Source organism: Lissotriton vulgaris, chromosome 5 (assembly GCF_964263255.1).
Source record: "Lissotriton vulgaris chromosome 5, aLisVul1.2, whole genome shotgun sequence".
NCBI classification, from domain to species: domain Eukaryota; kingdom Metazoa; phylum Chordata; class Amphibia; order Caudata; family Salamandridae; genus Lissotriton; species Lissotriton vulgaris.
This window is the reverse complement of record NC_141693.1, coordinates 271,701,146-271,713,357: the sequence shown is the minus strand read 5'-3', so window position 1 is coordinate 271,713,357 and position 12,212 is coordinate 271,701,146. Positions and strand designations below refer to the sequence as shown.

At 43.2% G+C, this 12,212-nt stretch overlaps 1 protein-coding gene across 4 annotated transcripts in view; it reads right to left on the bottom strand.

Annotated features, from left to right (window-relative positions):
• CLSTN1 (calsyntenin 1) overlaps positions 1 to 12,212 on the bottom strand; it is a 353,579-nt gene that overhangs the window by 52,264 nt on the left and 289,103 nt on the right. For all 4 annotated transcript variants that reach the window (XM_086921388.1, XM_086921386.1, XM_086921385.1 and 1 more), the window contains 3 exons: positions 11,009 to 11,179; positions 10,411 to 10,556; positions 10,011 to 10,146 (listed from right to left, as the gene is read on the bottom strand). In XM_086921388.1, the coding sequence (XP_086777514.1) occupies positions 10,011 to 10,146; positions 10,411 to 10,556; positions 11,009 to 11,179 (453 nt within the window). The remainder of the gene's footprint in view (positions 1 to 10,010; positions 10,147 to 10,410; positions 10,557 to 11,008; positions 11,180 to 12,212) is intronic.

Below are 12,212 nucleotides of genomic sequence, written 5' to 3'. Positions count from 1 at the left end.
GAAACCCACAGATCTGGCACTAGGTGTGACATTTAAGGTGGATGCTGGTGTTACCCACGGCAAGCTGTGTTCGCCACATCTAGGGCACAATAAGCATTCGCTATGGAGAGGATCTTGCCCGCGGACACTGTCTCGTACCCACTCTTTCTGAACTCCTCAGGGAGATGTTTAACCAGCTCCTATATCTCCTACCACTGGGAACTGTTGTAGCAGGAGATGAGCCCTATAAAGTTGGAAAACCATCACTGCGGCTGCCCTTTTACTTGCTGAGTCGACCTTTCTGCTTGCTTTGTCAAACAATGCAATATCGCCTGTAACCTGAGCAGAGGCATACTTGAGGGCAGTATGTATTACTAAGAAATAGCAGGGACATGGCCCATGATGGCGACAGCCAGTGGGGGAGGGCTTATGAAAATAAGTTACTCACCTGTGACAACAGTTCTCCAGTATTGGTATCTTTCATAGATTAACACGCTTCAATCTCTCCCCCTCGAACTGGGAGTCCCATGGTACCATAATAAAGCAGTATGCATCACTATTATAGGCTATATTGGCAATGAAAAGTCAGTTTAATAGCCCTTGTCCTTTCTGAAAAGGACCAAACTTAAACTATAACCAATCAGGCAACATCACTCTCTAGAACACTCCCAACAGAGGCTGAGCCCCTAACATGTTCAAGCACAAGTAGGAACAAATAATCCCGAGCTAGGAGGAGGGTGGGTCGCATGTGAATCTAAGAAAGATGCAAATACTAGAGAACTGCAGTTACAGCTAAGAAACTTATTTTGTTCTCCACTATTGAATCTTTCATACTTCATATGCTTGAATCAGAATAGCAAGCAGTTAATGTATTTCTATATTTTATAGTATTAGCGCGAATGGTGGGTGGAAAATATATACACAACATTCATATGCATTTTAATATTTCAGACACTAAATTCGCATAAATAAATAAGCAAACACATGGAACCAAAAGAGGCTCTCCTTATTGACTTAAATGGTAGAGTAAAACCTGCCAAACCCCTGCATCACTGAGCTGTGCCGCTTGCAGGTAATAATGCAGCATGAAAATATACAAACTCTTTCAAGTGGAAGCACAACATATCCTCGAGAGGCACTTCAACAAACAAAGTAGTGAGGTGGAAACTGCTGTAGGTAAGAGTGCCTTGGTTTTCGCTGTGAGGGGCTTTGCAGCCTTAGAGTAGCAGAACTGGATTGCAGCTGAAATTCATTGAGCAATGGTTGCCTTTGTGACTGGTGCGCCCTTACGAGTGTGTCCAACCGTTGGTCAGTTTTCATGAGTTGTTTAGTGCAATGTAAGTAGAATTTTAGATATCTTTTCATAAATAGTTAATGAATAGACAGGTCAGCTGGTGATGTTGGATTCGGGAAGAAAGTCCGAACTAGAACAGAAGTACCAACGCCTGCAGACAACACACCATCATTTCCCTCTGGCGCACCAGCTCGAGCCCCAACCAGATCCACTTCATCTGGTATCGCCACCGTGACAACATCGATCTCTCCTTTTTTCCCCATTTTTCCCTGCGCACGCTCGAACGTTAATACGGTTCCCTAGCGAGGACGCCGACTAACGCGGCTATCACTGCCAGAGCTGACTGATTCATTCGGAAAGTGCTCCGTGCCATCTAAGCAATTACTTGCAGTAAGCCACACACTGAGAAAACGGCACACCGGTCTTCTCACGGAGAAAGCATGCTCTAACCAGCTCTCCCCTTCATTTAGGCATAACCCTCGGTAACGATCGCCCCAACTTGGGGCCATCATTTACCCTCATTGTTTACACATCGCGCCCGATCCCCAACGCACCATCACCATGACCACATTAATTGGCAAGTCAGAAGCACTAGTGGTAAGTTTACCAGACAGCGGCTACCTCTAATACTGGAATGGTACATGAACCATTTTTAACCTCAGTCTTCATGTTTCCTCCCCCCCATCATTATCGCACACCCAGAACCCGGCCGGGTTCACTGTGAGTTATTTTATTTCACCTTCACACACCGGTTTCCCCCAGCACTCCAATAGTGACCTTCATTGTATCAAGCAGGTACTTATCCCGTTTTTAGCTGGTTCCTTTAAGTTGCCTAGGCATTCCCGCAGGTCCAATCCTCATTCTACCAATTCCAATCCTCATTCCCCTAGATGTCCCCAACTCCTTATCCTGATGAGACCCTTCATTCACCACAAGGTCGAAACGCCGTCGACGATAAAATAAGGAAAACGAACCATGTAAACAGCACTTAAGATTGTGTAAAGTGTCTGTTCATCTCTCCTGTATATATTCAGAATGGTCGCTTTCCTTGTAAACTGCACAGAAACCTTGTAAATACTGTCACCAGTAATCACCCAATAGTTCTTTTGGTTCTTTAAACATACACTGGGGACACTTGTTGCACCATAATATTTCTGTAATGTATATACCTTGATTTTCATAAATAAATAATTGTTGCATCCAAATACCCTCACTGTGAGCATCTATTTCTCTCTTTGACATCCCCTACAACCCTTGTTTTACTATTGCTATTATGCTCTATGGTTACTATAAAAGTCATTAGATCATATCACCTCTACCGCTGTTTCCAATGCTGCATGGGCCCCTGAGAGCTATCAAGATGAGAAGACACCGCTCCGCTTTCCTTGTGCATAAGACTAAAGAGATCAGGTCAGGATGAAGGACCTGGCCTTAGTTTATCGTCAAAAGTTTACAGGATGTTAGTAGGTGAATGTGGTTGTATTCCGATAACAAGAGAAGCTTGGTGAACCAATGCTGAGTGGGCCACCTGGGAGCTATCATGATGAGTCAACACCACTCCACTTTCCTCATGCTGAGAACCCTTGGTAGATCTTGGACCATCTGTCCAAAGGACTTCCCTCACAATACTTGTAGTGGATGCCAACTTGAATAGAATTGGCATTTGCGGTTCTTGTTTGTTGCAAAGGGATTTAGAGCTGGTTTGCCCCAAAACGGGAAGATCATATTTAGAACAGACTGATCAAACTCTTGATTCGTGGAGCCTGTTTTAAGTTCTGCTTAGAAGGTTTGCTAAGCGATTGCTGGTCCCAGAAATGTTCGACCCAAAAAGTTATTGTGTGTGTGTTAACCAGCTACAGACATCCTTGCACAGCGCCAGTGATCTTGTGCCACTTAGTATGTTCATGTATTGCATGCGGGTGGTATTGACTGTGAAAACGAACACTGAAAACCCCATTATTGACAGGAAAGCTTGGAGACTAAGTTATATGGCTTTGAGCACCAGGCGATTGATATGTATGCTCTTCTGGAGTGGAGACCAATTTCCTTGAATTTGCAGGTTCTGTAGATGACCGTCCCAGCTCTCCAGGGAGGCATCTGTAGTTGTGACAAAGTGCAGTATCGGAGGTAGGCACGTGAGGTCCTCTGACAGGTGGGAGGTCTGGGACCACTAGGCTAAAGCGTCCATCATACCTGTTCAAAGTTAATCAGGCCTTTGAATAATTCTATTGTTTGAATCTATTGTTTTTGTAGCTGTTCCAATAAGGCTCTCATTTTCAGGCATGCAAGAGGGATCATATTGACTGCAGAGGACATGATGCCCAGAAGCTTATTGAACAGACATACTGAATTTTTTCTTTTTGATAGTTTGAGAGCCAGTTCCTAGAGCCTTCTTTGTTTGGCTTGGGATAGAAAGTCTTTGTCTTGGACACTGTCTAGTGTTGCAACCCAGAAATGGTATCTTCTTGCTGATCTGTGATAATTCACAAGGAGACTTAGATTGTGAAACAACTTTAGGTAATCCTCTGTGGCCTTTGATGCTTGAAATGCCGTTGGTGCTTTTATCAACCAGTTGTCGAGGTAGGGGGAATGCCTGATGACAGCCCTTCCAGAAAAAAGCTGCTGCAAGGGCTAGGCAGTTGCTAAAAAAAGTTGGAAGCTGATTCGAAGCAAAATGAGAGAAGTTTGATGCATGGGTGGGAATGCAAAAGCAAGAATCCTGTAAATTCAGAGCGGTCATGTGGTGATGGAGAAGGTGACCACGTAAAAGGATTGTTTCCGGAAATACTGGTTTAATTTCCAGAGGTCTATAATGGATCTCTACTCCTCTGTTTTCATATCTATGAGGAAAAACCGAGAAAAGAAGCCCGTTCATTGCTGTGAATGTGGGCTTTTTTCTGAGGAACCCTTGGTTAGCATAGCTAGCACTTCCTTACGAAGCAGATGGAGATGAGGTGGGCGCCCTCGTTTTGGTGGAGTGGTGGAAGGAATCTGGGTGAACTCTAACCTCTGACCATATGTGATGAGTTCCAGGAATTATTTGTCCAATGCTATTTTCTGCCACAGATTACAAACGTTTGGCATTTTTTCTACCACAGGCTGAAGTAAGCAGCACCAGAACGTTGTCACTGTAGGTAAGCTAGCCCAAGGGCTATTCAGATAGTTGTTAAGTCTAGTACCTCTGGTATCCTCATTGATACGGATAAGTGTCTTTCGCTGGTCCCTCTAAAGGAGGTTTCTTTTGAAATTGTAATGTATTAAAAGATCTTGCGTTATCAGTCAGTCTTGACTGCTTTCAAGGCATTGTCAACGTGTTTGCCAAACAGAACGTTGCCATCGTATGGTAAAATATACATATTTGCACCTCATGTTCTAAATGTTGTGGCCCTTGAATCAACCTTGGCGTCTAAGGCCCACTGACCAGGCCAGTTGTGGGAATACTATTATAGCTATATCTATGGTGCAATCTATGTTTTTAATGAGGAAAGTTTTGCCCCCCTGCAGAATCTTTTTTTGGTTTCTTTCATTGCTGTCTTCTGGCAGAAATTCTATGTATGTGGCAATGTCTGACCAAATCTGGTGGTTATAACTGCCACGTATAGCCAGTGAATTGGCAGCCAGTACAGTAGTACCGGACATATGTCAGACCGTACAGTAGCACCGGACATAGTTGAGAAAGCCTCCTTGCTGGTCAGACTCAAAGAAAACAAACAGACTGCTTGTTTGCTATTGGATGCTGGAAGCATTAGCCTGCTCGTTCCCTAAGGGTATGGAAACCACCAAAAACTATCTGGTGGGGAATCCACTGGTTGAGGCCCTTCTCTATCATCACCAGATGTGAACGGGTCTTTCCCAGGAAGCATGGTAATATTTGACACTGGGATCATTCTTGGGATGGAAGGAGCATCGGAGGATACTGATGTATTGAACAAGATGCGACCTTGCAGGCTCTGGAAAGGGTGTGAAGTAATCCTGTAACATGCCTCGTAGGTCTAGTACTGGTGCTACATGGAACCAACCCATGCTCTGTAGTTGGAGGCGGAGCCAAATGGTGAAATTGCTCCACATATTGTCTCTCTGTATATCGCAGACTGTTGCAGACATGCTCATATTAGTCCCCTTAATTCCCGACAATAACTTTTTTTTGATTACGTCTTTTTTTCGTGTTCACAGCTAGGGTGCTCTCATCATCGACGAGACAGACTTAGGCGACTAGGTTGACGTCGACAATGTTTGTCGGAGGTGAAGTTATTGGAGATGAGGGTATTAAAGACAAGGTTATTGGAGAATAGGCCATCGTCCTAGATCGTTTTAGAAGAGGCCGTCATAGACGACAGTCTTAGATGAGGCAGTCATAGATAACCGTTTCAGTCGAGGCCGTCATAGATGACCATTGTAGATGGCAGTCGTAGACTACTGAATTAGACAAGGCTGTCTTAGACTATCATCATAAATGAGGCTGCCGTAGATAACCATTGTAGACACCAGTGGTATATTTGACCGCTGATGAGGCCATTTGACGACAGTCTAGACAAGTTAGTTGAGGCAGTCTTAGACCTAGCCATCGTAGGGGAGGCAGTAATAGTCAATGTGGTTGTCGACATTGTGATCGTAACTGTTAACAATGATTTTAATGGCAGTTTTACCATAGACGCCTCATTGACAGGTTATGAAGTAGTGACAGGGCAGAAGAGGGAGTTGTAGGGTCTGACGCTGAGGTAGATTATTTCAAATTTTCTCTGTCAGAAGTGCCTTATGAAGACTCATGGTAAGTCTTTATGGCTTTTCTGTGCGCATTCTGGAGACCCTTGGCACAACCTCTTCGTTTGACCTCTCCTGGAGACAGAATTCTCACTGTCCTCATCAGAAGTGACAGATTTACGTTTCTGTAGGTTCAATATTGCCTCATCTCTCTGAACATGAGTTTTTGAGGAAAAAGATAGACATTTTGTTGTCCTTTACCTTATTTTCTGCTCCTCTGACATATTTGTGCCTGGGTCAGAGAAAAGAAACATGAAATATAATCCTGGATGATCCAAGTAGCAGAGCTCAGGGAGTCTCCCTTCACATGACGTGCAGTAGACAATCTGAGGGACTCAGCCTCTGCTGGGAGAGTTCTAGAGGGTGGTGTCACCTGATTGGTTATAGTTAAAGGATGGTCCTTTTTAAAAAAAAAGCACAGACAGGCAATAAAACTGACTTTTTATTGTCATTGAAGCCTATGATAATTATACATTCAGCTTTATTATGGTACCATGGGATTCAAACTTTGACGAAGGGGAAAGATTCAAGTATTTGAAGCTATGAGAGATCCAATACTTCCTGGGTGTTACTATCCGTGCCTTGAAAAGCTCCTTAAATGCCTCTGGGGTTGACATAATCACTCCCTTGAGCATGGGCAGGAACTGCACCATCTGCTTTGACTTCAAGAGCATCTCAATGTCCACCTTGTGAAAGGTATCTGCTCACTGGATCACCTCATGGTATGCTGTGGTATTGTTTTGAGGGGGATGGCTTGATGGGGTAGGTATCGAGGTCTGGATCACCAAAGGGAAGGATGCTGTAGTTGCCTGAAGTGCCATTAGTAGGCCGTGGCTCGAAACGGTTGTCATGTGGGTCAGCAGGGGCAGAGTGGCTGCCCGGGTCAGAGAAAGTGAATGGTTAACCCTCAGGTGACTCTGCTGGAAACAGTAGGGTTAGAATACGGTGGAAGCATAATGTCTCAGTCGAAAGTGTCTTGTTCGCCAAAGACATTTGGGCTTTATCAGCAGGCTGCTGGTGCTCCAGATTCTCCAATGTCGAAGGCCAGTGAAGGGGATACGTGGCAGCGGAAGAATGTGGGGGCTCTGGCGCTTGGTGTCAGTCTCCAGGGTGTGTCAATGAACAGAAATTCAGTCAGCAAATCGGTTCTTCCAAAACGATGGACGAGACGTCCGTAGTATTTTGGGGCACAGTTGGTACACGTCCAAAGCCGATGGGGACAAAAAAACGTAATATACATGAATCAAGCCCATGCACACTCTCCACAGAGGGAGGAGTCACAGTAGCTTGAAATGCTTCTTGGAAGAAAAACAACTTGCAACGTCCAAGCTAAACACTTTGTTGAAGGAGAATGCAGAGCATGTGTATCTACAGTGGCACATGTAATAAACATCAAGTTTCTGAGGGTTTTTTGCTTGATCATCCTGATCTGCATTGCCCTGGTCACTTTCAAATCCTAGGATGGAATCCTCATGGTCACTCTCCTGGCCACCAATATTACTGCCTTCCAAAAGAGCCTGTGCTAGGGTTTGCACGGGGTCTACTGGAAAAGGACTTCTCCAAGGATAGGCTTGAAGCAAGAGAACTCTGAGGGACACCTATAAAAGTCCACGTGTAATGCCATATAGGAATCATCAATAATTATGTCACAGGCAGCCCTGTCAACAGTTAAGTCATCAACAGAAATTTTGTATGTGGGGTCACTGACAGTGGAACAAGGCAATGGGTTTTCCGCGCCCATGAGGTTGTGGAGAAAGAAAATGCTATTGTCTCTGCCAACAGTGTAGCTGTCATTGACAAGACTGTCAGTATGGCCTTCAGTGAGTGGTAAAATTTCAATGATGAGGGTGTTTTTGTGGGCGACAAAGCCTGCATGCCTCCTGTTGTTGACGGTAGTCATCCATGAGCCTTCAGTGCCTTTACTATATTTAGTGACTACAAGGATGTACTTGAAATCAATACTGCTGTTGATTGCTTAGCAGGTTCCTTTCAAATTGAATGCTGTGGAGATGCTGGTAAAAGATTTGAGGCCTTTGATGTGAGCTTTCCAAACAGACTAGAAATCTCCCCCTCAGAAGCAGGCTTGAAGGAATTAGGGGTGGGGGCTGACCAGAGTCACTGAGGCTTCTACTGGCTCAAATGTGTGCTTTTTGGCACTTTCTGCTGGAGCACTATTTGTTGACCTTGCCCCAAGGTCCTCACATGTCCACCTTTAAGATGGTGTCTTAACTTTTGGCAGATTTCAGGGTTTCTAGTCACATGGTCAGCTTGATGTAGGTACAGTAGGCATTTATCGTGGGGGGTCACTGTGGTAAATTTGCTCAGCCTCACGTTTCAAAGGGGCTTTTGCTGTATAAGGGGTGTCAAGTCTCTGAATGATTCCAAGGGCTCAATCCGCCAAAAACAAAATTGGTCCTAAAAAATTGTGTTACTTTCCGGTTAGTAAAAGTGAGAGGATTCCCCAGGAACACCTGAGCATCAGACTGCAAAAAGAAGAAAAAAAGGGGAAAAAAACAATGATCAGAGAAGAAAAGAGCTTTGAGGGTTCTTTTGTAGTCCGCTTCACTATGGTAGAAAATCTAAGCGGCTCAGTCTCTATGGTGTTCTGCCTCAGAGTTCCAAACACCTGAATGGCCAGAACTCAAATCACTAGGTTGGAGAACGGACTACTAATAGACTATGACAGTTTCCAATGTTATTTGAGTGTATGAACACTGCCATGTTCAGGGGCCTGACTAGCATTACTTTCCTTCTTGATATTTAGGCAAGGGAATCTACAAAATACCAAATGCTAGTAAATATATGAAAAACTCAAAGTTGTAGAGCAAATGGTTTGGGACTTATTTTCCTTTGGCCTTATGAGGTTTTCTTTAAACCTTTACATTGAGATACTGAGAACAAAAAGGTCTGAAGTAGTTTCATTAAGGCTAATAGGTCAGGTGAGAAACAATGACAATCCCTTCAGTTGCATCCTGCAGGGGGAGACTTCTGGATAACTGGCAAACATTACACTGAATTCTGAAAGTTGAGATGGTGAAAGTTAAGGATGCTACTGTAGTCTACAACAAAGTGATGTGTGTGGATGGTGGAACATTCCTTAGTAGAATTTTGAGATTCAGCTGGATTGGGTGTTTAGACAAGCAGAGGTAGTGACACAGGTTAGGGAACATATTAGGTTTTTGATTGTCTGGCTGTGTGGTCATTAGCAACTGGTGAGTCTCAATCGGTTTTCTGAAGGACTGTTGATTGGGCTATTTAAGGATCTTACTAAATGATTTCTACTTGCAGATTAGAGAAAGGATGGCCAATCTCTACAAAGATTTAGGAGAAGGGAGGTATTTTATTAATGGTACGGCTATAGAGAGCAGGCTATTTCTTGCTACTTGAAGCAGGTTTTGGAGCACTGGATGAGTTTAGAACTTTAGGGTTCCATTATGTATTGCACCAAGTCTCCATAGATGGCTCTCTGAGGAGAAATTTGAAAATGAATTATGGTTATTCTTGAGTCAGTGCACAACTCTTATGGTAGACGTAATGTACGTTTTTGCCCTGGCCTGAAATATTACCACACGTCCTTAAGAGTGCCATCTATCACCGTAGGGAACACTTTACTGACTCAAAAACCATACATATCTCTGGAAGATCGTTGCGTTAGGTTTTTCCATTTTCAATGGCACAAAGTAAAAAGGAGATTGTCTTGCTCACTGCTATCTTGAAGATGCAGGTGGTCTTTTGGATGTAGTCTGCAGCGCCAGCTTGGTTAAATCTACAAAGCTTGTATAGCTTTTGCTACAACTCCATTTAAATGGGAAGCTGGAGGAGAACAGGCATTTCATTTTACAGGTGAAGCAAAATTGGACATGACCAAAGGAAGCAAAGAGAGAAACATATACAAAACATTAACATTCCTGGTTAAATAAAATCTAGCTAAGCACTTAAGGCATTTTCAAGCAAAGTGGTCCCATATTGCCCATACCTGACGCAGGGTGAGGGCTGGCCAGGTTGTGCCCAGAAAGATCCACAAAGGCATGGTGCATTGGATTAACAAACTGTGGCTGTACAACAATATGATTCGGCTGCTCTTCCGGGCTCGCTGTGTGGATGACATTAACCTGGAGAAGTGAGAACAAACAGAAGCAGCCACTGAAAGTCTGGTAAGACCATTCGCAAGTCTTTTGGGTGTCAAAGTTTTCCCCTTGCTCAAAGAGTATGTGAAATGAACATCCTCCACACACTAATCTGGCCAGGCCTTGAGAACTGTTTTATGTGACTATAATATCTTACTAATTACAAGGACATTACAAATAACACATTTTATCATTGAAATCGTAGCTCAGACAGGCTCAGGCAAATATAAATTAGTTCTAATTGCTTACCTCCACCTTAAACTCATTGCTAACATAGCGCCCATTCAGCTCGGAGCACACCAGCTTAAACTTTCTGTCAAACATGGAGTCTGGATGCCAGTTCCTATACCGGATCAGGTGCAGAACTTCCTCATAACTTGCCATGGTGTCTACACCTGAAAAGTCAAAGAAAATTCTGGTAAACCACTAACATGGTTGGATGCATTAAACTACAAACAATCCTGGAAGATACCTAATCCATGACACACACACGCCGATATAAGAATCACCAACACTTAATGATGGCCCAATTCAGGAACTAATAGTCCTGAGAGAGGCCAAAATCAGAAATGCTTAATCGTGAGACGTCACAATGTAACTCTGGAAATGTCCCTATACAGGGACAACTAACAAAGATATCTTAAAGCAGGCAGCACCAGATTTTAGCTGTGCCTTAACATTTAGTGATCACTAAACCTGGGCGAACTAATGTATGAATCACCAATCACATTAAATAAACCAATAAAGGACCAGGCAGACCTGTAGAATGCTCTAATATATGAGCCACAATCCCTGAGAGACAACCCAATGCTAGGACCACCAACAACAAGAGATTGCCTTTTCTTACCACTTATGATCATTCCAAGATTGGAACTGCTCATCTCAATGCCCTTCTGTTGAAGCTGGGTCATGTCCACATCCAGGCTCTCCTGCTCCTGATTCAACTCTTCTCCCACAACACTGACTTCGCACAAATCCAGATTGTGCATGATCTCCTCGGAGACTACAGACTCTTGAACTGAAAAAGTTGTGAAGAACACAATGAGATTATAGTGGTGTCCAACCCCAATAACAAATGTCACTTCATAGCAAACAGCATGGATCAGGCACTTGGTTGAACAACAAAAAAAAAAAATGAAATATCTATCATGCACGCAGAGAATTAATCCAAGTAAATGATCAAGTGATTCAATGACATTAAACATTATCAGCCTCCACTTGGAAAATAAGAAGTGGGACTTCCAAGAGAACAGGCCAACCCTAAACAAATTTGTGGCAGAATTGAGTGAAAACTCTGCTGGCTGCAGGTTAAGATTCTTTTTTGAAGGTACATTAGAGTGGAGGGTTTGCTTCAATGTTTATTTATACGAGTAATGTTATCAAATTTAAATATTAGCAACCAGTGATGCATCGTTGGCTGCAAAGCTTGCAGAAGGAGCACACACTACGGAGCACACAACAGGGCATACATCTGTATTGGTGTAATGTTGGACGGTTGCCTTTGGTTAACAGAGTAAAAAGTGATACTGCTGAGAAATTATGACAACTTTTTAAGCTCTGACTTGGAATCACCTAAATGTCAAAAGTAATGTCTCACCAAATGAGGAAACCTGCCCATGAGGCTGCTCCACCACCTTCACTCAAACATTAAGAGGTAGATGTTGCATTAAATATTTGTAAATTTGTCCACAGATGAAAAAATGATAACAGCATAACACAGACAGGACAGAATCCAATTCTCCAAGGAACTATGCAGACAAGAAATGAGTGCATAAAATAAACAATACAAGCATAAATAAAATGACAGAAATAAACAAACGTGACTCACTGGTAGTAAACTATATGCTTTTCACTATTAGCAACATGAGACTAATGTGGCAAATGTTGCTGAGGCCAAAAACTGTGGTCAGAGATAACAAGGGCACACATGGTGCCCCTATCTGGCCTACTCTATGGAACTGCTTACATCCTTTGCACCCTATTCCTTGCAACAAAAGAACACTATGGAAAATGCCAGAATTTTATACCACTGAGGAGCAACTGTCAGCCCA